The sequence below is a fragment of the Odontesthes bonariensis genome, chromosome 18 (genome assembly GCF_027942865.1).
Source record: "Odontesthes bonariensis isolate fOdoBon6 chromosome 18, fOdoBon6.hap1, whole genome shotgun sequence".
Taxonomy (NCBI): domain Eukaryota; kingdom Metazoa; phylum Chordata; class Actinopteri; order Atheriniformes; family Atherinopsidae; genus Odontesthes; species Odontesthes bonariensis.
This window is the reverse complement of record NC_134523.1, coordinates 31,239,153-31,264,492: the sequence shown is the minus strand read 5'-3', so window position 1 is coordinate 31,264,492 and position 25,340 is coordinate 31,239,153. Positions and strand designations below refer to the sequence as shown.

The 25,340-nt window shown below is 44.5% G+C and overlaps 2 protein-coding genes across 4 annotated transcripts in view; one reads left to right on the top strand and one right to left on the bottom strand.

Annotated features, from left to right (window-relative positions):
* Nucleotides 1-7,910, top strand: part of abcf1 (ATP-binding cassette, sub-family F (GCN20), member 1) — a 56,445-nt gene extending 48,535 nt beyond the window's left edge. For both annotated transcript variants that reach the window (XM_075450468.1, XM_075450467.1), the window contains 7 exons: nucleotides 1,429-1,503; nucleotides 1,697-1,767; nucleotides 1,846-1,878; nucleotides 2,852-3,020; nucleotides 3,099-3,163; nucleotides 6,010-6,082; nucleotides 7,651-7,910. In XM_075450468.1, the coding sequence (XP_075306583.1) occupies nucleotides 1,429-1,503; nucleotides 1,697-1,767; nucleotides 1,846-1,878; nucleotides 2,852-3,020; nucleotides 3,099-3,163; nucleotides 6,010-6,082; nucleotides 7,651-7,817 (653 nt within the window). In that variant the 3' untranslated portion in view covers nucleotides 7,818-7,910. The remainder of the gene's footprint in view (nucleotides 1-1,428; nucleotides 1,504-1,696; nucleotides 1,768-1,845; nucleotides 1,879-2,851; nucleotides 3,021-3,098; nucleotides 3,164-6,009; nucleotides 6,083-7,650) is intronic.
* Nucleotides 7,893-25,261, bottom strand: mrps18b (mitochondrial ribosomal protein S18B). 2 transcript variants are annotated; one of them, XM_075450473.1, is made up of 8 exons: nucleotides 25,199-25,261; nucleotides 24,736-24,823; nucleotides 24,332-24,500; nucleotides 24,154-24,251; nucleotides 23,996-24,064; nucleotides 14,871-14,937; nucleotides 14,403-14,462; nucleotides 7,893-8,165 (listed from the first exon to the last, which is right to left on the bottom strand). In XM_075450473.1, exons 1-8 carry the CDS (start codon nucleotides 25,222-25,224, stop codon nucleotides 7,969-7,971), a joined length of 774 nt encoding a protein of 257 aa, XP_075306588.1. In that variant the 5' UTR covers nucleotides 25,225-25,261; the 3' UTR covers nucleotides 7,893-7,968. The 2 variants fall into 2 exon arrangements, with proteins under 2 accessions (XP_075306588.1, XP_075306587.1); XM_075450472.1 differs by lacking the exon at nucleotides 25,199-25,261 and having other exon boundaries at nucleotides 24,736-25,108.
* Between the last annotated feature and the right edge of the window lie 79 nt (nucleotides 25,262-25,340).

The following is a 25,340-nucleotide window of genomic DNA, read 5'->3' as shown; positions in this document are numbered from 1 at the left end:
AGGGTCCTCACGCTGCGGCAGCGGGTCCTCTCACTGAGGCAGGGGGTCCTCACACTGAGGGTCCTCACACTGAGGGTCAAAAACAATAGCCTTCTCCGGGCTCAACAGGTGGCGCTGCTTCAGCTGATGACACTGATTGGTGGTGTTCCCCTTCTTTGTCGGAACACGCGCTCACATCATTTGCAGAGCTCACTCCTCTGTTTCGTGTGGAACCTTCAGTTATCAGGCCCCTCTCTGTGGAACCAGCTGCCAGTTTGGGAGGCAGAGCCTTCAGTTATCAGGCCCCTCTCTGTGGAACCAGCTGCCAGTTTGGGAGGCCGAGCCTTCAGTTATCAGGCCCCTCTCTGTGGAACCAGCTGCCAGTTTGGGAGGCAGAGCCTTCAGTTATCAGGCCCCTCTCTGTGGAACCAGCTGCCAGTTTGGGAGGCAGAGCCTTCAGTTATCAGGCCCCTCTCTGTGGAACCAGCTGCCAGTTTGGGAGGCAGAGCCTTCAGTTATCAGGCCCCTCTCTGTGGAACCAGCTGCCAGTTTGGGAGGCAGAGCCTTCAGTTATCAGGCCCCTCTCTGTGGAACCAGCTGTCAGTTTGGGAGGCAGAGCCTTCAGTTATCAGACCCCTCTCTTGTGGAATAAGCTGCCAGTAAATGTCCAGGAAGCAGACACCCTTTCCACTTTTAAGACCAGGCTTAAAACTTTCCTTTCTGATAAAGCTTATAGTTAGGGATGGCTCAGGTGATCCTGAAACATCCCATAGTTAAGCTGCTATAGGCCTAGACTGCTGGGGGGCCTCATCTGTCACACCTTTCCTCACTTTACTCTCTTTATGTATATGTGACATTATTGTGGTCATTAACTCGTGTTTCCCTGTTCCAACAGGTATCCTTTGAATGGTGTTACAGTGTTTGTTGTCCCCCGTTAGCTAGGAAATTGTTTTTGAATTGGCTCTATATGAACGAATTGGATTATTTTATGAATGAATTATGATTACAATGAATTGAATTCCAATTGGCTTGAATTGGACTTTATTATCTAAGTGCCTTGAGATGACATTTGTTGTTTTTGGCACTATATAAATAAAAATGAATTGAATTGAACTTCAAAAAAACCAAAATACCTCCACCCCACCGAACTTTTCTTCTCTTTTCAAACGGCTGCAGCTGCTCAAACAAACACGACCAGCTGCTGGCTCGACTCTATTCCAGCCACGTGATTGGTTCAGCGTGGCGCAGCTCTCGTTGTCATTGGCCATTGGTATGGTCTGTCAGAAGATGGACGAATGTAATTATATCGACCATGTTTCATATCTCTATGGAGGAAAAGTTGTCCTGGATAGCTCTGGTTTTATGGCCCAGCCCCATCACTGTCATGTCCTCCTGCGATGAAAAGATGTTGTCCTGATATTTGTGACTCGTGGTTTGTGTCGTATGCAGGTGTTGACTTTGGCTACACGGCTCAGAAGCCCCTCTTCAGAAACGTGGACTTTGGCATCGACATGGACTCCAGGAGTGAGTATACATCCTGTCTGCTGATTTCAGACGTACACCTCTAAAAGAAGCAGGTGTGTTGGTAGAGTTAGAAATGGCAGCCATTGGAGACCAGCTAAGAAGCACTGACCTGGCCTTTAGGTGCAGCAGTCAAGATCAGTTTCTCTTTAAACTTTAAACTATTCTCACATGACTCTTTCCTTCCCAACTTCAGTTTGTACAGTTGGACCCAACGGTGTTGGGAAGAGTACCCTGCTGCTGCTGCTGACTGGGAAATTAAACCCTGTAAGAGTGGAGCTATGAAAATTGGATCTAAAACATAAACGCTGCTGAGTTAACTGGAGGATTGTCTATTTTTTTTAGACCAAAGGTGAGATGAGGAAGAATCATCGCCTGGTGAGTAACTCAAACATTTGACTGTGAAAAAACAGATTCTGAACCAGAAACCTCTAGACTAGTATTCTGTGGTTCTGACTTGAATGTTCAGGTGTAGTTCTCCAGCATTGGCTTTCATGATGTTTCTCTTACTACAGGAGAAACTTACCACATGAGCCCAATAATCCTGGGACAAACTCAATTATCTGATTACTTCCAGGAAATAATGTGTTTGAAGAGTTTCAGTCAGGATTCAGAGTGCATCATAGTTCCCAATGATCTTCTCTTAGCCTCTGATAGCGGACTGTGTCTGTGCTCATCCTGTTGGATCTCAGTTATATTTTATTTACAAAATAAGTACAGTCTATTTCACACCAACTACAGTCCCAATTCATTGTAATACAATCATCATCCAGTTTATCAAATCCCAGATTGGTCCAATTCATACAGAGCCAATTAAAAACAGTTTCCTAGCTAAGGAAACCAACAGATTGCACCAAAACTTGTCTTCAGTCCAATCTCCCGTCCTGAGTGTGCCTGAGGCGACTGTGGAGAGAAACGACTCCCTTTGAACAGGAAGAACCTCTGGCAGAACCAGAACCAGGAAGGGTGGCCATCGGAACCAGAACCAGGAAGGTTGGCCATCGGAACCAGAACCAGGAAGGGTGGCCATCGGAACCAGAACCTCGAGCAGCTATAGAACAGGAAAGAGGGGACATCAGGCCAGGGATACCTGCTGAGAGGCTTGAACATGTTACTGGGATTAGAGGAAGTGCATCAGGCTGGTTTGGGTCATATTGGTTGTTTTTAAGCTAATATGGTGCTGAATGTCTGTAGTTTCTGTATGCTGTGATGGAACCGCTGGGACAGCACATGGCTGCATGATGCAATGCTGCAGAGCTTCCACTGCTGCAGAGCTTCCACTGCTGCAGAGCTTCCACTGCTCACTTCACATGAACACAAGTTTGATCTTGGGTGTTTGGTCTTTTTCTAGAAAGTGGGTTTCTTCAATCAGCAGTATGCTGATCAGCTGAACATGGAAGAGACGGCCACAGAGTACCTGATGAGAAATTTCAACCTTCCCTACCAGGACAGCAGGAAGTGTCTGGGACGTTTCGGCCTCGAGAGCCATGCCCACACCATCCAGATTTCCAAACTCTCTGGTACGAAGCTCAGGGGCCGCTTGCTGTGTGTTGTCCTGAGGGGAAGTGCTCTAACATTCTCTGGCTTTTGTCTCCCAGGTGGTCAGAAGGCCAGAGTGGTGTTTGCTGAGCTGGCCTGTCGGCAGCCCGATGTTCTGATCTTGGTAAGAGCCTCTCCTCCTACACCTCTTAGGGCGGTTAGAGTCAGTCGTCCAATAACCGCAAGGTTGGCAGGTTCCATTCCCACTCTCGCCACATGGGTGGAACTGACAGCTGGAGGGGTGTCAGTTCACCTCCTTGTCACGGTCGAGGTGCCCTTGAGCAAGGCACCGTACCCCCATGCTCCCCGGGCGCTGTGAATGGCTGCCCACCGCTCCAGAGGTCCGTTTCACGTAGCAGGTTTAGTGAAAACTCTGAGTTTATTAACCCTGAAATGAGGGAAACTGAGTTTTCCGTTTCACAAAGGGAGGTAACTCAACCCAGAGAAAGAGGGGTAACTGTAGCCTGTTTCACAGAGAGAGGTAACTTAAGCTCTCGGTCAGTTACCGTAGTAACAGACTCTCTGAACCTAACCTGGTTTTACTCAGTGAACCTGGAGTTTCTCTCTGTCTCCGCCCTCTTTCAGCCATTTGATTTCCTCATTCATTCAGTCAGCAGAGCGAGTTCTTCTACTTCTAGAAGTCCATCAGGCACAGCAGGAGGCGACTGTTTCCACCAACATGTCCTTTTGATCCCGTGGATGAAGGAGCAGCATTACTGCTCAGAGAATTAAATATTCATCAGGAGATGGTTATCATAGATGTTTTAGCATTTCCAGATAATTATCTTTTTGAGCGGCACTATCAGAATGTGTTGGGACAAAAGAAAAAAAGACATAAAAGACAAATAAATATTTGTATGAATAGGCTTAAAAAAGATACCTGTAGGCCTATTATATTTTATAAAGACACTCGTGTCTTGGGGGTGGACTCCCTCAGCCACTGCCCTCCCCAGCGGTGCTGGGCACCACCCGTTTTACGGGCATCTGCCTTCTTTCTGTTGGCTCAGTAGAAGTCTGTGTTAGTGTAAATAGGCATAAGTATTTAACAGAACATGATATAGATGAGAAGACATTTATGTTGGGGATAAAATAACTGCACAATGAACTATCCCTTTAATATTTACTTTACAGTGTAAAACATGATCAGAATGAGGTACCTCCATGCCGAGTTCTCACCTGTTTGAACAATGTTTTTATATTTGGGGGTCCTAGCAGCGAAGCTGCAGGAACCCATTGGAATAGTAGCTTTTCTTATTATTATTATTGATCCGTTTCCGCTGCAATTGAAGTCTGTGGCAGCCCCATGAACGCTATGGTAAAAAGTTGTGAAATTTGGCACATGTAATCAGCCAAGTGCCAAACACAAACTCAAGAATTTTCATGCCCCAAGGGTCTACTCTCTAGCGCCACCAACACGTCAAAGTTCAAAGTGCATTCAGCCTAATAACTTTTGACTACTTGGTCCAAATTTCACAAATGAGGCATCGTTGGAATCTTTGGATCATGACAAGTCCAACGCACCCTATGACGTCAATTTGCGTATGCCTAGATTTTCCGCCATTTTGAATTTTATCAAAAAGCTTAAAAAAGCATTTCAGGTCACACAAATTGTCAAATTTTCACGAAACTTGGCACATAGACTCTTAAGACCAATCTGCACAAAAGTTATCCAAGGGAATTTTTAATTAGGCTTCCGTTTTCCAATAAAAGCCAATCAAACTCGAGGATGACGCTTCCAAACCGGAAGTGAGGCCATATCTTGAAAACCATTTGATGTTATGACGTCAAACTTATAACACAGACTTAGGAACGCTAAGGTAAGTGGTCCATGAAATTTGGTGATGTTTGGCCTATAGGTGGCGCTATATATAGCAAAAATGTATTTTTGATCATATCTTTGGACCCCTTGGTCCAAATGTCACAAATGAGGTACCGTTGGAATCCCTGGATATAGACGAGGTCAACGCAACTAATGACGTTATGTGCGCCATCTTGGATTTTCCGCCATTTTGAATTTAATCGAAAACCTTCAAAAAGCATTTAAGGCCACGCATATTGTCCAATCTCCACGGGACTTGGCACATAGAATCTTCAGACCAAACCGCATATAAGTTATCATGTGGATTTTTTTATTTCACTTCCGTTTAACCGTGGCAGCCAATCAAACTCTACGCCGACGCGCGAACGGGACATTTGGCCGTATCTCTGCGATGCATTGATGTATCGATGCCAAACTTGGTGCATGGACTCACGACGCCTTCCTGAGCAGCCCAAGCCTTGCCTATTGTGCCATTCTGCTAGGACCCCCACATTGCTGCTTGCAGCTATATTTAATCTTAAGCTGCTGCCAAGTGCGCTTCTCCCCTGCGGGATTGCACCTAAATGAAATAAATGAATGGGCTACCATTCATGCAGTTTCCCTGTGATATTATTGTGATTGCAAAGGACTACATTTAAACTTACACTTTTGCTGCTGCAGCGGTGTTGCACTTCTTTCTAAAAACGTGTTGAAACTTCCCGTATGAGCGCATTAAGATTTCCAATTCGAGGTTGGTGAAAAACGTAGCCCCTCCTCTTCCCCGTTGCCATGGTGACTCGTCAAATCGGGGCTCCATTGATGCTGGCTTTTTAAAGTTGTGGTGCACGCGCTAAACTCAAGATGAACCTACTCAGAGTTGATTAAACTCACTCAAATCAGCGTTTCTGGAACCGAAAACTCAGAGTTTTCTATCTCAGAGTAGATCAACTCAGAGTTCAGGATTAGACTCAGAGTTTGTTGAACCTGCTTTGTGAAATGGACCCCTGGTTGGCATCTGGCTCTGAGTGTGTGACCCTGTGCATGTGTGTGTCAACAGCTGCCAACCTGGATGGTTAAAAGCCGAGGACACATTTTGTGTGTGTGCATGACCAATAAATCTGATCTGAATCTTTTCTGTCTGTATTCGCTCACGTGCTTCTCTTCTTCCTTAGGATGAACCCACCAACAATCTGGACATCGAGTCAATAGATGCCTTATCAGAGGCCATCAATGAATACAAAGGAGGTGAGGGATTTTGTCCAAATGCAGATTATATGAAGTGTGTGTAAGGAAGTGACTGATGTGTTTCTAACAAAAGAAAATGAGAGCAGCTGGATGGATGTACACTTTCCTGTTTTTTCTTAAAGATGGAACTTTGGAGCAGCTTCTCCATCATTATGAGACTTTAAAGCTTTAACCCCCCTGTAGAAGACCACAGCGATACTTTAGAAGTAAAAAAAATACCTTATTTATCCCAAAGGGAAGTTCTGTTTCCATTATATAATGGTAATATTTAAGTTTTCATTCTAAAGCCTTATTGCTGCTGGCAGGAAGGACTGTCTGTTCCCTCCTGTGTGTCAGCATGCTTCTTTGAACAGAAGCAGCTCTAAGAACGCTGTTCTAAGAACGGTCCTCCTCGAATTCCGTTCTGATAGCTGCCCTTCCCCAGCGGAACTGTTTCAGTCTGCATTCCCACATGAGTTGGGACTGATGCGACAGCGACGTGTTACTTTAGCGCCACATTCAACAACAAAACATAAACCCGGTAAAAATAAGCAGAGAAGAAAAAAAACACCACCAAGAAGCTAACATGGAGAGCGGGGAGGCCACCGTGTTCATGGTCTGCGTGATGGTGATATTAATCATGGAGGATCACATCAGGCATCTAACATGGAGGCTGGAAGAGCTCACAGAGAGTCAGGAGACGCAGGATGGAGCGCAGGCCATACTTCTTGGTTTCATGAAGGAAGGAGAGCAGAGCGCCGCAGACAAAGGAGACCACGTGGAGGTTTAACTTATTAAACACGCCAAGGTTGTGTCCGTGTCGTATGAGGAAACATTTCAGCCTGACAACATGACAAGGGGCGGAGCTACCGACCACCAAGGGGCGGAGCTACCGGCCACCAAACACCTCCGTCAGATGTGTTCCTATAGAACCCAGAACAGACCCAGCTGAGGAGAAGGAGCTGAAATGGTTCCAGGAACTGAGGGCCATGGTCCCGAGTTCCTGTATGTGCGAATGCGGGAGAAAACAGCCCCGTTCCTGAAAAGGTTTGAGGAACTGCTAAAGGTTCCTACAGTCCGAAAGCGGCTATTCAAACTGTAGGAACCTTTTCTTCTCTCCTTACTTTTACCGGGTTTTGTTCTGTTTTGTTGTTGAATGTGACGCTAAAGTAACACGTCACTGTCGCAGACGGCTGCACACGGCACATCAGTCCCGACCTGGTCCGACTCATGTGCGAATGCAGACTGAAACAGTTCTGCTGGGGAAGGATAGTTATCAGAACGGAATTCCAGGAGGACCGTTCTTAGAACGGCTCTGTCCGAAAGCGGCTTATTGGCTCTGACCCCCGGTGTTAACTTAGGACCATTTCTTTGGTGGTCAAAAAGAAAGCCTGGAAGAGCATCAATAGAGTATGAAGTGTGTGCCCCTCACTTGCTTAAAAAGCCTAAACTCTTGGCTCTAATTGAACTGATTCAGCACTTTAGTGTCATATCTGTTCTATAAAAGCAGGAAAGCAGAGCAGTGATATAGGCCTTCATATAACGTGTGAATTGTATAATGATTGGTTTTGATGGCCCTGTCCCATCAGCTGTGATCATTGTGAGCCACGACGCCCGGCTCATCACAGAGACTCAGTGCCAGCTCTGGGTGGTGGAGGACTGCGGCATCAACCAGATTGACGGAGACTTCGATGACTACAAGCGGGAAGTGCTGGAGGCTTTGGGAGAGACCGTGGTCAACAAGGTTAACCCCTGATCAGCCGACCCTCGGCCTGGACTTCACTCCTGATCAGACTTCACATCTGCGAAATAATGAGCTGCCCAAGCCAAATAAATGTTTTCACCATAATCTTTATTGTACAAGTCATTGTGTGTAACCATGTGGTCAGAATGTCTGGATCCCAGCGTCACTTTAAGTAAGCTTTGTAGGTCTTCTTCACTTTAGCCACCTCACTGTGGTCTGGTGCCATCTCCCCATACCACTTATACCAGCTGTGGCCTGGGGTCAAAGATGGAGGAGGAGGGGTGGACCCAACAGCATCATGGGAATTTGAGTAGTCCTCTGCTGAAAATTCCACATGTGGGATCTGAAAGGGCAGTAAGCCTGAAAGGAGACGGGGATAATTCATCAGAGGCTGTGCTGATAGTCTCTGCATTGTACATTTATTTTAGCATCTTCATCACTCCTACAGCAGCTAAGTGGTCTGCAGCACCTTATATACTTCAGGCAGGGCTCTATGGTGCGACTAAAAAAAAATCTCAGGTTGCACCGGTGCAACCACCCGTTCAAGGGGAGGGAAAAAAAGTCTACGCGACTCTGAAAGTCTCCCTGTGGTTCAACAACAGACACACATTAGACCTATCGTGGTCTAAACCAATCAGAGATAGTGAAGGGCGGGACCCCCTTCTGATTGGCTCATGTACGTGTGTGTACGTTTGAACACGTGCTTGCTAGTCAGACAGAGAGGTGATGAACCTCGGCCCGTCAGATAAACAGTGGATGTAGCCGCGGGTGATGAGATGAAAAGAACGATTGACAACTTTTTTGTTAAGTTAAGGCCTGATTCGTCCGAAAATAACCACAACCAATGCTCTGACACGGAGCCATCAACCTCCCACGTTATGTCATGCCCTGGTCCGGAGCTAGCATCAGATAATGAGCCACATACGATCGACTCCGAGCCAGAACCAACTGAAATTAAAAGGGCTAAAGTGTATACATTTGTCCAGTTTACCAGGCTAAGATGCAGTAAAGCCGATAATATAATGCACTGCATTTACTGTAAAGTGTGGCAATAGTGCATTTGTGACTGGTTCTAATACATTTCGAATTGAAAAGCTGAAAAAGCACAACGCATCTACAGTGCTGCCAAAAGTATTGGCACCCCAGACATTTTGTCAGATAATGCTCCATTTCTCCCAGAAAATGATTGCAATTACAAATGCTTTGATATTAAAATGTTCATTTAATTTGTCTTCAATGGAAAACCACAAAAAGAATTGTCAAAAAGCCAAATTGGATATAATTCCACACCAAACATAAAAAAGGGGGTGGACAAAAGTATTGGCATCCTCTGAAAAATCATGTGATGCTTCTCTAATTTGTGTAATTAACAGTACCTGTTACTTATCTGTGGTACATAACGGGTGGTGGCAATAACTAAATCACACTTGCAGCCAGTTAAAATGGATTAAAGTTGACTCAACCTCTGTCTTGTGTCCTTGTGTGTACCACATTGGTCTTCTTTCTTTTCTCCATGCTCAAAGAACTGTGAGGACTTGAGAAGCAAAATTGTGAGGAAGCATGGGCAATCTCAAGGCTACAAGTCCATCTCCAAAGACCTGAATGTTCCTGTGTCTACCGTGCGCAGTGTCATCAAGAAGTTTAAAGCCCATGACACTGTGGCTAACCTCCCTAGATGTGGACGGAAAAGAAAAATTGACGAGAGATTTCAACGAAAGATTGTGTGGATGGTGGATAAAGAACCTCGACTAACATCCAAACAAGTTCAAGCTGCCCTGCAGTCCGAGGGTACAACAGTGTCAACCCGTACTATCTGTCGGCGTCTGAATGAAAAGGGACTCTATGGTAGGATACCCAGGAAGACCCCACTTCTGACCCAGAGACATAAAAAAGCCAGGCTGGAGGTTGCCAAAACATGGAAGAATGTTCTCTGGTCAGATGAGACAAAAGTGGAGCTTTTTGGGAAAATGCATCAACAGAGTTTACAGGGAAAAAAAACGAGGCCTTCAAAGAAAAGAACACAGTCCCTACAGTCAAACATGGCAGAGGTTCCCTGATGTTTTGGGGTTGCTTTGCTGCCTCTGGCACTGGACTGCTTGACCGTGTGCATTACATTATGAAGTCTGAAGACTTCATAATGGGGGTACTTTTTTTTTTAGAACTTTACGTTCAACAGACATTACATTTATCAGACGCTTTTACAAATTAGGATGTGATGACAGACAGACAGTCATCATTGAAAAAAATAAACGTGCACAATCGGCCTCCTATAATGCAATCTATGCAGTTTCCAAGTATAGAATCTAGCGAGTGAAATGAAAGAATTCCCGATTTCCATGTGCTTTTTTTAAATTAAAAAAAATAATAATTAAAAAAAAATAAAAAATTTCCCCCTAATCTCATGGCCCGGTGGTTGGGGACCCCTGCCATAGAACACCTGCGGAGAGATCTCAAAATGGCAGTTTGGACAAGGCACCCTTCAAATCTCAGGGACCTGGAGCAGTTTGCCAAAGAAGAATGGTCTAAAATTCCAGCAGAGCATTGTAAGACACTCATTGATGGTTACCGGAAGCGGTTGTTCGCAGTTATTTTGTCTAAAGGTTGTGCTACCGAGTATTAGGCTGAGGGTGCCAATACTTTTGTCTGGCCCATTTTTGGAGTTTTATGTAAAATAGTAATTGATTTGACTTTTTTTTCCCCATTCTCTTTTGTGTTTTTTCATTGCAAGCAAAATAAATGAAGATATTAATACCAAAGCATTTGTGATTGCAATCATTTTCTGGAAGAAATTGAGTATTATGTGACAGAATTGCAGGGGTGCCAATACTTTTGGCCAGCACTGTATGAAACACATTACCTGCTCAGTGTCCCCGCTGCCTTTCAGCGGCAGGCAGCAGCAAACATCATCGGACGAGGCCCAGATGATAATCAAGTTTAACGTTGCCGACCATATTGCAAAAGTTCAAGTCCAAAATAATTCTTAAGAAAAATAGCTTGAACATAAACCCGACATACAGCAATGATGTCGCGTGCGCACAATCTATAGGAGTCATCGCAGATACATTGAAAAAAAAAAGAAGTCTGTGCTAACTGCGAACAGTGAGTACATGACATTCCTGATCGTTCAGGAATGCGTCAGTGTGTACGGCCGTATCTGAGGAGAGGAAGACCGGTGAATATACTGATGTCCATAAGACATTGAGCCATGAGATGTTCAGTTTGAAGCCCTTAAAGGTGGGGTAGGGGTTCTTTTTCTGGAACATTTTTTTACATATTGCTTGAAATACTCTTCACACCCCCATTGCAACCAATTAATTAAAAGTTTTGACACAAAAATGAAAAGTTTTAGTGGCCTCTAGAACGTACAATCTAGGAAAAACAGTATCCAATCATTGTGAACGGACCGTTCACAATGATTGGATTCTGATGCGTCTATCAAACTGCAATCTGCTCCTCCCTCCCCCTCCTTCCCCCTGTGCGCGTACCCTGCTCTGTGAACGAATTACGCGTCCAGAAGCTTGGCAGGAAGCTAAACTAGAGCCAGCTTGGCTAGCACCTAGCATTATTAAACGTATAGTTAGCATATACTAAATACGGCAACGATCGATGCTTGCAGTCAGAACAGCGCTCGTGCACCTTAGTGCTCGTGAACAAGCATTGCGCGTTCATGTACTCTAGAGGCGTGGCTTCGGGGGGAAGTCTGAAGAAAAGGGTTGGGACTTTTTACCTGTGTATTTTCAAAATGCAGCTTCGCTGGACTCAAAATCCAGGATCTCCTACCCTACCTTTAAAACACTTGCAATTGTAAGTTAGATTTTCTTTTTATTTAATTTATCTTGAGATGTTTTAAGTTTAAATTTCAGGCCAGTGAAGCACTTTAAGCACCAACACTTTTTCAGTACGTTAAGTTCAGTAAGTTTGTAGAATTGTGCTTCAAATAAAGAACTTTATTTTGACCAGATTGCTAGTTAATAGACATATATGGACAGCGATTTTAAAATAAATAAATAAATAAAGTGAACCTGTAAAACTGCGGTGTTAAATGCAATGCGTTTAAAAATTTGGGTGCACCTAACTTTTGTGCTGGTGCACCTAAGAAAAAAAGTTAGGCGCACCAGTGCAACCAGTGTAAAAAGTTAGTCTAAAGCCCTGACTTCAGGGTATATTATAGAAATGTAGGTTGGTGATTAAAAGAAAAGGTGAGATATCACATGTTGCTCACACTCACTTTCCTGTCTGCAGAACTAAATGAAACACTAAAGCTTATGTTAGAATTAAAAGAAATCCATTAACTCTTATTTCATTATTACTTCATACAACATCTGTGACCAAATTAATGATTTTCCACAAGACAAAAGCCTTGGAAGCATCCAGCCATGCGGCCTCCTTGGGTTCAGATCTTTGTGGTTTGGGCTCATGAACCATTGGAAGGTGTTCTACGGTAAAGATCAGCTTCTCCTCGTCCATTATTCCCTGAGTGATGCTGACCTGTTGCTAACTAGCTTGTCAACAGGAAGCAGCGTGTTCATTTCAACCAATAAGAAGTTTTTAGAAAAATGTGGTCCACACAGAGACAGCGCGGGCGGTTTTATAAGGGGTCGGCGTGACGGCTGGACAGAGCGACATCACACGTCAGCATGGCGTGTTGGATTCACTGACTGGAATGAAGACTGAACTGAACCATCCGAGTCTGCGGTGTGTTTGTGTATTTAGCGGCAGCCGGCTGGAGGACTCCTAGGATCCGGGTTAATGGAGACCTTATAATGGTGATTCCTGATTCAGGAACCCACCAGCTCTACCCACGGAAGCCTGGGACCCCAGAATTGTGAAAGAATTCATCCAACAACTAAATTATGGAAGACTTTTATTCTTTCTTAAAGAAGCCGACCACTACGCAAATATCGCAGCTGAGGATATTTATCAACAACTACAGCTACAAGCTCTCACATCAAATCTTCAAGCTTGTTCATTTTGGCACAGATCTAAATCTGACCTTTTTTACACCACACCATCATGTGTTTTTCACTGGGACAGAAAAGGGGGGGAAAATGGGGTTAGTCAGGGCTCATTACCAGCACCCCCCTGAAACCACTCAGGAGTACGATGCTGCTCCCTTAGCATCCCCAGCTGGATGTCACCACTCCAGAACAACATGACCCACCTGTCAGATGCACAGATCTGTGGATGCTGAATGGCTCTGCAGTGACTTATTGACCGAGCTGTACACTTTCAAAACTGGACATATATTGCCCCCCCCCTTTCTTAAATGGGGTTAAAAAGAAAAAGATAAAAATTAAGTTAAGGTGGATAGGCCCCTAATGGCGCTTCTCCACCAGCTCGCTTCGGCTCGGCGCGCTATTGCGTGTTTCCACTAGCACGCAGTACCTGCAACCGGGTAGACTTTCCGTATCACCTCAGCCCTGGTTCCACGCGGGCCGAAGCGTTACCACAGGGCGAGCAGCAGCCACAGGGTGAGCAGCAGCCACAGGGCGAGCAGCAGCCACAGGGTGAGCAGCCACAGGGCGAGGAGCAACCACAGGGCGAGCAGCAGCCACAGGGCGAGCAGCAGCCACAGGGCGAGGAGCAACCACAGGGCGAGCAGCAGCCACAGGGTGAGCAGCAGCCACAGGGCGAGCAGCAGCCACAGGGCGAGCAGCAGCCACAGGGCGAGCAGCAACCACAGGGCGAGCAGCAGCCACAGGGCGAGCAGCAGCCACAGGGCGAGCAGCCACAGGGTGAGCAGCAGCCACAGGGTGAGCAGCCACAGGGTGAGCAGCCACAGGGCGAGCAGCAGCCACAGGGCGAGGAGCAACCACAGGGCGAGCAGCAGCCACAGGGTGAGCAGCCACAGGGTGAGCAGCCACAGGGTGAGCAGCAGCCACAGGGTGAGCAGCCACAGGGTGAGCAGCCACAGGGCGAGCAGCAGCCACAGGGCGAGGAGCAACCACAGGGCGAGGAGCAACCACAGGACGAGGAGCAGCCACAGGGTGAGCAGCCGCCACAGGGCGAGGAGCAACCACAGGACGAGGAGCAACCACAGGACGAGGAGCAGCCACAGGGTGAGCAGCCGCCACAGGGCGAGGAGCCACAGGGCGAGCAGCAGCCACAGGGCGAGGAGCCACAGGGCGAGCAGCAGCCACAGGGCGAGCAGCAACCACAGGGCGAGGAGCAGCCACAGGGCGAGGAGCAGCCACAGGGCGAGCAGCAGCCACAGGGCGAGCAGCAACCACAGGGCGAGCAGCAGCCACAGGGCGAGCAGCAGCCACAGGGTGAGCAGCCACAGGGCGAGCAGCAGCCACAGGGCGAGCAGCAGCCACAGGGCGAGCAGCAGCCACAGGGTGAGCAGCCACAGGGCGAGCAGCAGCCACAGGGCGAGCAGCAGCCACAGGGCGAGCAGCAACACGAGCACCTCCATGTCCTCCATGCTATCCTCCTCCTATGTTGTTGCGCAGCCGTGTTACGACGACCCCGCCCACATCGAGGAGGCACGGAATGATACTCGGTTGTAATGGAAACACAACCAAACTGAGCCGTGCCGAGCTAATGGAAATGCGCCATGAGATACTTGATATTTCTGAGCAACTTTGTAGTCCGTACCGTGATCTCGTGCTGTGTTGATGGCCTCGTGCAGCCTCTTCTGCTGCTTCATACACACACCTGAAGGCAGGAGAAGCATAAAAATAAATAAATCAGTGGCTTGCTAATCACAAGGAAGATGTTGATGGAATAACAGTTTCTTTCACACATGTGTGAAAGCACAGAGGGGGTGTGGACGTGTGAGGCGGAACAGTTCCGGGTTCATTAAGAAGGCTTTCTGCACCGATAATGCTCATGTGATATGTGAAAGCAGCTCGTGTTTCCTAACCCTGGTCCCTGTACCCCCTCCCCTGCACCTTCAATGTTTCCCTGCTAAAACACACTTAAGATAAATGGGACGGCTCACTAGCTCTTCACTGAGCTATGCAGGAAAATGGTAAAAAAAAAAATTTAAAATCTGATAGTTGTTTAAATCTGCTGTGATAGTGGAAAGAAAACACCGCATTAACAGATGAAATGGTGACTTACCAGTTCGGGTGGGATCATACACCATCCCAGTGTGCGGGCTGATAAACTGCTGCAGCAGCTTCACATTCTGCAAGAGAAGAAGCAGCAGCATGTGATCAGCGGCAGCCAGCGGATACTTCCATTTAACAGGTTCCCCAGGAGAAAACATTTCAGCTACCACAACACATCGTCATCAGGTCAGAAATCACCTGGAACACATTAATCGCACAAGATTCCTGTTGAAATATCGAGACGCTTACAGAAGATGCAAGGGATTTTGTTTTTATTTTAATTTTCTACATTCAAGAGGAGTCAAACTGAGGAAGAATATATCATCTTGTTGTACAAGTAGGGCTGTCGCGGTGACTCATAGCCGCTCAACAGCGCGGTATGCGGTGATATCGCATTTTTGTTCATTAGGCTACTTTCCACGACACGCAATGTTAGATGAAAATCGAGCGCATAATCCGTCTTTTTTTCCCAGCGATTCTGACATTTCACTTTGCTTTGCCTGTCATTTACTCGCTCACAGACCAACATAGCAGAGATCAAGCAGCGCATACCCCAGTTCTGCAACATTGTTGCCAGTGCCACATGGCAAATATCAACATTGTTGCAGACCTGCGCACGTTTTGTTTAGTAATGACGGAGAAAAACGAAGCAGATCAGTGCAGCAGTTGAGCTCACGTGTCCGTTATACAGTTTTTTTAAACAGACTGCCCGCCGACCAACCAACCCAAGCTGAACTTTAACTGTTTCCGCAAAGTTGTTAGAGCTTATTTCTGGCCCGGCACATTTTTTAAATGTTTTTTTTTTTTTTTAAAATAGGCCTACAGACCAACAGCAAATGTGCACACCAAGCTGTGGTTCTGTGGAAGCTAGTTTATTGTTGATATTAGACGGTCACATTTACAACGTTAAACATAGATAATAAGGGAAGATTCAAAGCCATAAAGTGTCCGGACTAGGCAGAGGAGTAAAGCCGAGATAAAGGTAGGCCACTGCATTTTATTTTAACTTCTATTGCTACGACACTGAGTAGGCATATTCTTGTAATATCAGCTGCTGAGGGAGAATGAGACCACAACGAGTAGCATGCAGACGTGTGTGCGTGTGCGTGTGCGGTGCCTATATGCAAAGATGACGACAGAAACGCGGCACCAAGCTGTGTTAATGTGTTTCTCCTGCCTTGCGAGGAATATACAATGTATCATTATTACTGTGCTGGCTTAAAAAAAGGTATCAGTTCTTTCAGTCGCTTTGTATCTACTGTGCAGTCTTAAAAACTCTTTTAGTTTCTCGAGTTGTTCTGCGCGTGCAAGGGGGCGTGCGGTGGGCGGTGGTGGCGGTGGCCTGGACACGCACTGCGGAGGTCCTCTCAGCACCGCGGTGATTGCATTTTGCGGTTATCGCGACAGCCCTATGTACAAGATGCATGATTCGGCTGGCAAAGTACCACCACCACCAGGCTAGCAGGCCTCCAAGGAGCTCCCACCACCAGCAGCCTAGTAGGCCTAAAGGGAGTTACCACCAAGCATCTTTCCACCATGCCACCCAAAGAAAGCCACCTGGAGGATGAAGTCGTATCACTCTCAGTTCTTCATGAACTGCTAGACCAACAAAAAACTTTCTAGAAAGACCTGTTGGGACAGCAGGAAAAGACATTCAATCATTTGTTCAGATGATCCTGGACTCCACCAACAAACGGCTGGACAGTCTGAGCAGTGATGTTGGCAGGATTACTCAGAGTCTGGAATGTTCTGAAGCTGAACTTTAGGATTAAAAGATTGGATATAAAACCTCTCTGGACTGCCATAAATCAGTGAGTAAAGATTTGGATAATATGCTATCTTCTCTAAGGAATCTGGCAGCTAAATGTGTACCCGTTTTCAAAAAAACGCTCATTTCGTTTTCGTGTAGCCGTAGCCTAAGCCGTAGCCCTTCTTCTTCTGCATTTTGCCCCATCACTGAGATTGAGCTCATTGGCGTTGTAAACAAAATTAAATCCTCTGCACCAGGTCATGATGAAATGAAATACTCAAAACAAGCCTTCCATACATCATCAAACCTCTCCTTCATGTTTTTAATCTCCAGAATGTTTCCTGCTCAGTTTAAATGGGCTAAAGTCATCCCTTTCTTCAAATCTGATGATCCCTCATTATTCTCTCATTATAGACCCATCCTACCATGTTTCTCCAAAGTATTAGAAAAACCTTAATGCCAATAACACTTTATATGACCATCAGTACGGGTTCAGAGAGAATCCCTCCACCTCTGTGGCCCCCACCCGACCTGTAGATAACATTACTGAGGCTTCCGATAATAAAGAATTAACACTTGGAGTATTTCTAGAGCTATCAAAGCATTCAATACCGTCAATCATGACATTTATTACAAAAACTTTCTCTTTATGGTTTATGTAACTTAAATCTGTCATAGTTAAAAAGCTATTTGTCTGAAAGAAGGCAATTTGTTTCCTGGAACAACTCCTCATCCTACTTAAAGTTGCTTTCGTGTGGTTTGCCCCAAAGATCAATTCTGGGCCCTTTACTGTTTCTTATTTATGTAAATGACCTACATGTCACCAACTGAAGCACATTTTATTGTGTTTGCAGATGACTCCAGTATTTTTTTATCTGCTAAGAATGGACCTAAATTAATATCAGAAATTAACACAGAAGTGTGTAAAGTTGACTTATGGTTTAAGGTTTAAAGAAAAGCTGGTATATGTTATTTACTCCGAGAAGTCAACAATCTCTCTTAGGGCTGGGTAAAAAAAAAATCGATTCAATCGATTTTGGATCGATTTCATTTTAAATTTTTCAAAAAATTTTTATTTATTTATTTTTTTCATGAAGTTAACCCCAGTAGTCTCGTGCGTGATGCAACAGTGGCGCATTTACGTCCGCTTGCCATTCAAGCGCACAAGCTTCCACGATGGCCGACGCAGGTAAAACTCCGCTCAGCAAGCCGCCCCAACTTAAGTCTGAGGGCTGGAACCATTTCAGATTTAAAACAACAAAGAGCTGGATAAAACCAAAGTGGTTTGTAAGATCTACCAAGCAGAGGTCAGTTATTGTCGAAATACTCCAAACCTCAGAAACCACTTGACAAGGTATCACACTACACTGACATTAGCTTCCGCCAACAAGCCGTCCAGGGCAAAACAAAAGAAACTGAGGGAATCACTAACATTACCAGACCATTCTCCGCGTCTGCAAAGGTTTACGCCCGTACTCGGTAGTGGAAAACTAAGGCTTCAAGCGGCTCATTCATGTGCTCGATCCACACTACGTTATGGTGCAACGTAAACATCTGACTGATGAGTGCGTATCCACTGTTGGCTCGCCTGGCGCAGCAATACCTTTGTGTCCCAGGGACCATTATTGAGTCGCAGAGGGTGTTTTCAACTGCGGGTGATATTGTCACTGCAAAAAGGAGCAGCCTAACCCCAGATCAGGTCAATGAGCTCCTTTTCCTGCACAAGAATCTCACAATTACCAAGTGAGAAAAAAGTTACAATAACAGGACTTGACTTTAGATCATTTAAGTTTACTTTTAGTTTGTTACCATTATTATTATTATCATCATCATTTTTGCACATTAAGAAACAATGCCTTAATGCAATTTGCAGTGATGGAATGTTGTAGTTCAAGTACACTTTCACTTGCAATTCCTTTATAGTTTTAAAATGGCACTTTTGAGACAGTTGTGTTCACAGCTGAAGTATAAACTGTCCAATTCACAAGTTTGCACTTAAAACCTGTTGTTTATGGTAAAAATAATAGATAAAATAAAATACATTAGTATTTTGTAAAACAGTTGAGCCATTTTCATTATTTAAGAGCAGATTGAATTGAATCGAATTGAATCGTGATTAAGCGATTCAGGACCTTATGAATCGAAATCGAATCGATTTAGGAAATTGGCCACAATACCCACCCCTAATCTCTCTTCCTAATGTTTATACTGACAATAACATCTTGGAAAGGGTAGATTTTTAGGTATTTTAATTGATGAAAATCTCACTTGGAAAAATCATATTCTGTCTATTTCAAATGAGATTGCAAAGAATATTGGAGTTATCAGAAGAATACGTCATCTATTGCCTGGTAAAATCTTGATCAATTTATATTATACTATGATCTATCCTTTCATTTCTTACTGTAATATTATTTGGGCAAGTTCTTTCAAGAGTTCCCTAAACTGTATTCTGAACTTACAAAAACCATTCATCAAAATGATGACGTTTTCTAACAGATTCACTGGTTCCATTCCCCTGTTTCAATTCCTGAGGATTCTTCCTATTTTTGCTGTAAATACTCTTCAAATATGTATTTTTGTTTATCAATCCAAGTTACTTCCTATTTGTTTCCAATCTATTTCAGTTCCAAGATTCAACACCAGGTCAGTAAATAATCTCCATCCCACTTTTTCCAAGTCGACTTTCTCTCAGTTCTCAGTCAGATTCAGAGCGCTGTACTTTTGGAATTCATTACCAATTCACCTTAGAAATTGTACAAGCACAAAATCATTTAAGAAAGAAATAATTCACTTTCTATTGGTCCAGTTGAGAAATGCATAACCCACACATTTTCTTCATATCACCACATTGCTTTTCTTTCTCTCTCTCTCTCTAAATTGCTTTGTTGTTTTTCACATTCCTGGAAATTAAATTCATGCAGAATGTTCATCTTTGGAGGACCAGCCCTGAGGTTTATCTACCGTCTACTTTGTATGTTTTTGTTGTTCTACTTTTTTAATATGTTTTTATATTTTTTTTTCATGTTCTAATAAAATGAATAAACTAGGGATGCTCCGATCAATCAGCCGATATGGACCCTAAACAGGTTGATCGGTGGGCTCTCGAAGTGCCGATCAGAAAAGCCGATCGCATATTTGAAAAAAAAAAAAAAAAAAAAAAACGTTTTTTTTTTTGTTTGTTTTTTTAACCTGAGACTGTTTTTCTCCGCGTGACTTTATATGAAATTATCAATGAGATTTATGTTAAAATTATATGAATTAAACGGTTTTCTTTCCCGCGCGTGACGTAACTTACCGGCGACTGTTTTCTGCTCTCATGAAAGAAGCTGATATGAGTTCTCCGGTGTGGAATTTTTTCGCCATTTCGCAAAAAGACATAAAACTCGCTGTTTGTAAAATATGGGAGGTGGCATTACACAACGACAATTTAATACCACTAAACTAATCAGACATTTAAGAACACAGCACACTACGGAATACGGAGAGTATTAAAAAACAAGCGCGAGGAAAAGAAACCCCAACCGTCACTCAGCTCACTGTCAGTGAAACATTTAAACGCCTGGAGCCGTACAGCAGGGACAGTAAAAGGTGGAGGGATATAACAAAAACACTTATGAAATTCATTGGACTTGACGAGCAGCCTCTTTCTGTGGTGGAGGACACGGGGTTCCGACGGTTGTTATCGTGCCTGGAGCCACGCTATGTCCCCCCCGGACGTAAATACCTAACGGATGTATGTCTCCCTCAGCTGTACGAGACAGTATACACACACGTCAACACACTTTTGAAAGACAATGTCACATCAATCAGTTTTACAACTGATATTTGGAGTTCCAGTGCATGTCCCATGTCGATGTTAAGTTTAACAGCGCATTTCATCAACCTGAACTTCCTGCGACACAACCTCGTACTGCACTGCCAAGAATTCAAAGGGTCACAAGCAGCCGATGCTTTAGCAGGAGCCTTCGGACGTATGTTTGAGTTCTGGAGCATCCCAAGAGAGAACGTCCGTGCTGTTTTAAGGGACAACGCACGGAACATGGAAAAGGCCATGAGAGACGCAGCTTTGCCCAGTTTAGTGTGTATGGCACATACGCTACAGCTTGTTGTCTCCGAGGGAGTACTGTCACAGCGCGCCATTTCGGATATCATCTGTTCACGGAGACGCATCATCGGACATTTTAAACATTCCCCGTTAGCTTACTCCCGTTTTTATGATATTCAGAAGCGACTTGGCCAGAAAACCAAAAGACTTCAACAAGATGTTCCAACGAGATGGAACATCAGTTTGTACATGCTCCAGAGTCTCTTGCTGCCTATGCCGCTGATTATGAATTGCCATGTTCATTAACAAGTAACCAGTGGAAATTAATCGAGAATATGACCTCCCTCCTCGCTCCGTTCGAGGAGCTCACGCAACAGATCAGCTCAACATCTGCAACAGCTGCTGACGTTATTCCGTCCATTAAAGCCCTCACACGTCTCCTGGAAAAAACAGCCGATACTGACAACGGAGTGAAAACTTCAAAAACAACATTGCTGGAAGCCATCCAGAGACGATTTGCTGACATTGGATCTGAAAACCTCTATGTCGTTGCAACCATTCTGGATCCAAGAAGAGACAAACTTATTTTACTTGGCCTAAATCATCTAAATTCATTAAAGTCTTGCAGAGGTAACATGAAATCAGATGGTAAAAGTTTAGCATCTGTGGGGCGGTCGGTGGTGTAGTGGGTTAAGCAGCCGCCCCATGTACAGAGGCTACAGTCCTCGCGACTCCCGCACCGAGCGGCCCTTTGCTGCATGTCTCCCCTCTCTGCCCCTTGCATTCCTGTCTCTCTCCAACTGTCCTATAATTAAAGGCATAAAAAGCCCCCCCCCTCCAAAAAAAAAGAAGTTTAGCATCTGTAAGGTTCCCAGGCAAATATGTGTGATTGATCTGAAGGTTAAAGATTAATAAATTAAAGTACACCACCACTCTTCTACATTTTGTCTGTTGTTACTTGCCATGTGGCAGTTCAGATGTGCAGTTCTACGTGTTTAGCAGTGCAGATCTGTGTAGCCTACAGAACATGCAACTAATTTCAGATTTTTTTTAATCAATTTTTTAAAGATACAAAGACCGATACTTCCCTGACCATCTCAAGCCACACCTGCGTGATGTGCTTCGGGATGTTGTGGCTGCCCTTCCAGGCCACAGCACTCAACAACCCATCAGCTTGGAGGCGTGTGGGTCTAAAGGCTGAGTTATACTTCTTTTAACTGCCCTTGCGCTTGCGTCTTGCGCGTATGTTAATGGCTCGAGACGTTTATACTTCATTTTGCTTTGTCGGCGGTTGCGTGTGCTGCGTGGCGATTCACCGCCAGGACAGTAGGTGGAGTAGCGGGTTTTTTCAATGACAAGCCTACTACGATGAAAGGAAATTCACCGCCAGGAGCTCTTTGGCAAGTCTCTCTTCCATAGATTCATGCTTCTTCTTCTTCTTGTAAATAGCCGGTATTTTGTCAGATTTTCAACACCTTGGGGGTCTAAACGACTACTTTCTCGCCTGAAAATGTTTCAAATGTTGCTAAAGTTATATATTTACAGAGTTTAGCCTATAGCTTAAGGGAAATCAGCTTTTCAGGCCGGCTGATTTCGGCTCGGGCAGGAGTGAAGTGCACTGTGTGTAAACGCTCTGCATACTGTCAGATCGATCAAGTAGTAGGCGGTTTCGACCACAGCCAGTGGCTCGCGCTTGCGTCTTGCGTGAAGTTTAGAAAATTGAGGTGACACACGCAAGCACGCAAGGGGGGGCTTGCAACCGCGCAAGGGCTTGCGTTGCGGCTTGCGTCTTGCGTTACAGACTATAAACGAGGCTTAAGTCACTACAAAAAAAAAAAAAGAAATCGGCTGCCAGCTCTCTACAAGCTATGTTTGCAGAGCTAGTAGATGAATATGAGGAAACGAGAGCTGAGGAGTCTCCACTCACCTCACAGATTAACCTCTACCTCTGTGAGCCCCTGACACCACAAAGTGGACAGCCACTTGCTTACTGGTAGGCTAATAAGGAGCGGTTCCCCGCACTTGCAGAAGGAGCACGAGCCTACTTGTGCACACCGTGCACCAGTGTGGAAAGTGAAAAACTGTTCAGCACCGCAGCACATGTTTTGGATGAGAAAAGGAATAGGTTAACCTCCAAAAATGCAGAGATGCTAATATTTATAAAGAAAAATTTGCCATTTAGGCCTGAGAATTAATTAAGATAGGCCCACCTTAGAAAGAAACTATGGTAGCCTAAGCAGTACCCTAGAGTCTGTTTTTGTCAGTTTTGGTGTTAGTTGGCATAACTTTGGGAAGGCTGTTTCCTCTATGAGGGAATAAGCAAGTAAGAATAAGCAACCAAAATGTATTTGGTTGCTCATTCTTACTTGCTTATTCCCTCAGTTAAGGTTTAGTTGTTGTTTTTTTATTTATCTATTGGTCTTGAAAGGGCATGTAATGTTTACATAAATAAAAAGCTGATGGTGGTCATTCATTTTAGTACAAATATGTTTTTTTTTAAACACTTTAAGTGTTAAGGCTAGATTGTAAATACACAACATTGAGGATTTTTATTATTCGCCCATCGATTTTGGGATCGGTATCGGCAGATTTAGGATTCCTGTGATCGGATCGGCCCCCAAAAATGCTGATCGTAGTATCCATAAAATAAACTAATAATAATAATTAAGAAAAAAAAAAAAAAGGTCTTTCAACAGTTCAATGCAGCCTGGCTGAGAATGGGAAAAGGAAATCCAAGCTAGCAGCATGTTGCTCTGTTAATGAAATGAATGCAACAGAGAGCAGAGCCTACAACGTGCTGCTGTGGTGAGAAACCTCACTTCCTCTCTTTGGTTAGCTGGATATTTAATTTGCATTCCCCATTGCAAACTGCACCACTACTTGCAAGCTAACCGAGATCCACGTTTTCACCACCCAACCCATAAAACCTCAGAAAATGAAGACACAAAACAAAGCAGAATGGTCAGTGAGGCTAAAGTAAAAGCCACAGGCTGACAGGAGTTGCTACAGATAAGTTCTAAATGGAAATGATGGTGCATAGTTGTACAGAGGACATAAAGTGCTCTCTCATAGGTCACAGAAATCAAAGTTGAATGTTGCGCTTAGCTGAGTATGTCACACAGTTGTATCAGGGTGTAGCTTTGCCAAAACAAAGTCAGACTCCATAGCTTTCTCTGGCTGTTAGGTGGTGTCCAGCATACAATGTGGGTTACATAAATAACTGGCAATATTTCCATCCATTCCATTTTCAGCAGAGACTGATGGATATTGCCTACCTGATGGTGGATGATGACGTTTGGTCATGTTAAGCATGCAGAGACTGATAGATATTGCCTACCTGGTGGTGGATGATGACGTTTGGATCTCGACAAATCGGACAGGGGTTGCCACATGTCTGGTTTCCTCTCTACAGAAACAGCATAATGGTTATTTTAGAAGAAACCCAATGCACTGTACTAATAAAAGTAATTTTTAGTGCAATAAAAGAAACCATACAATGCAAGTCTTGCGTGTCTTCTGCGGTGGGATGGCCCCTTTGTGGTTCCTCCTGTAGTTTGCCCACACATCACCACTTCCATACCTCTCGATATACTCTGTCACAGAAAAAGAGAATATTGTTGATTTTGTTTTTTTAAGCGCGCCCTTGAAAAAAGACACGATTGTCCTCTCGTACCTTCGCTTTCCATGTAATCCCAGGGTCTGTCCTTGTACCGGGACAGAGCCTCTGAGGCCTGAGAAGCAGCCTCATCCTGCAGCGACGCGGCTTGGCAGAACCGCTGCCCGGGATGTCCCAGCAGGGAGGGAGCTGGACAGGTGCTCACAGGCAGCCTCCGCAAGCAACACTGCGTGAAACAAAAAAAAAAAAATCACATTACAACATCCCACATGAACCCACAACTGTCCCGGGCTGGTCTTTTAAGTCGTACATGACATCGTAGTAGAACGGCTACTCTTAGCTTACGCAGCTAGCTCACAGGTTACACAGTGTTTCCTCAGATTTTTGTTTGCGAAATGCTTGTTGCAAACAAGGCACAACTGACTCAAAGAGCATGTTATCAGATTACTAAAATATGATACCTGATACTGACGCGATGGATGTGAAATTGAAGGCGACAGACGGCACAGCACCTTCGTGATAATCCGTATGGACGCAGCCATTTTCTGCCTTAGTGGGGTTGTAGGTGAAAGTTGAAAGATCATGCGAAGCGCAACTATTCTCAGCGATTTTTACAAAAAAAAATCTCAATCAAATAACTTAGCAGTTATTACTATTGTCCGTTAAACGACATACACTGACATTTTTATTACCGTCTATGGAATGCAACCGATTGTCAAAATTGTAGTTTTCTCTCTCTGGCTGCCGCATGTGACAGATAAAACAATCGCCATTTTGAAGAAATATTATTGACTAAATATATATATTTAAAAGTAAATTGAACCCAGCTAAACCATCAAAACGTACTGGTGTTTTTTATTATCTCTATAATAACACGAAAATCAAACATTTTAAATGGAAACGTTTGAAGCAATTTAGAAAAACCTTTTCCACGAAGTAAGATGCGCCATTACGTCCTTCACTGAGGGCGGTAAGGTCAGCTGTCCACCATTTTGTTTCAGCGAAATACAGGAAAAACATTTCTCGTGACGTCAAAAACGTCACGCAGTATAAAAGCGAAGTCCCT

Excerpts from the sequence above, each read along its gene's own strand:
- mrps18b (XM_075450472.1), bottom strand. The coding sequence starts at position 24,858 with ATGATCTTTCAACTTTCACCTACAACCCCACTAAGGCAGAAAATGGCT. Across the intron at positions 24,252-24,331 it reads GGATTACATGGAAAGCGAAG|AGTATATCGAGAGGTATGGA; the intron begins GTACGAGAGGAC and ends TTTCTGTGACAG. Across the intron at positions 14,463-14,870 it reads GTATGATCCCACCCGAACTG|GTGTGTGTATGAAGCAGCAG; the intron begins GTAAGTCACCAT and ends TCCTGCCTTCAG.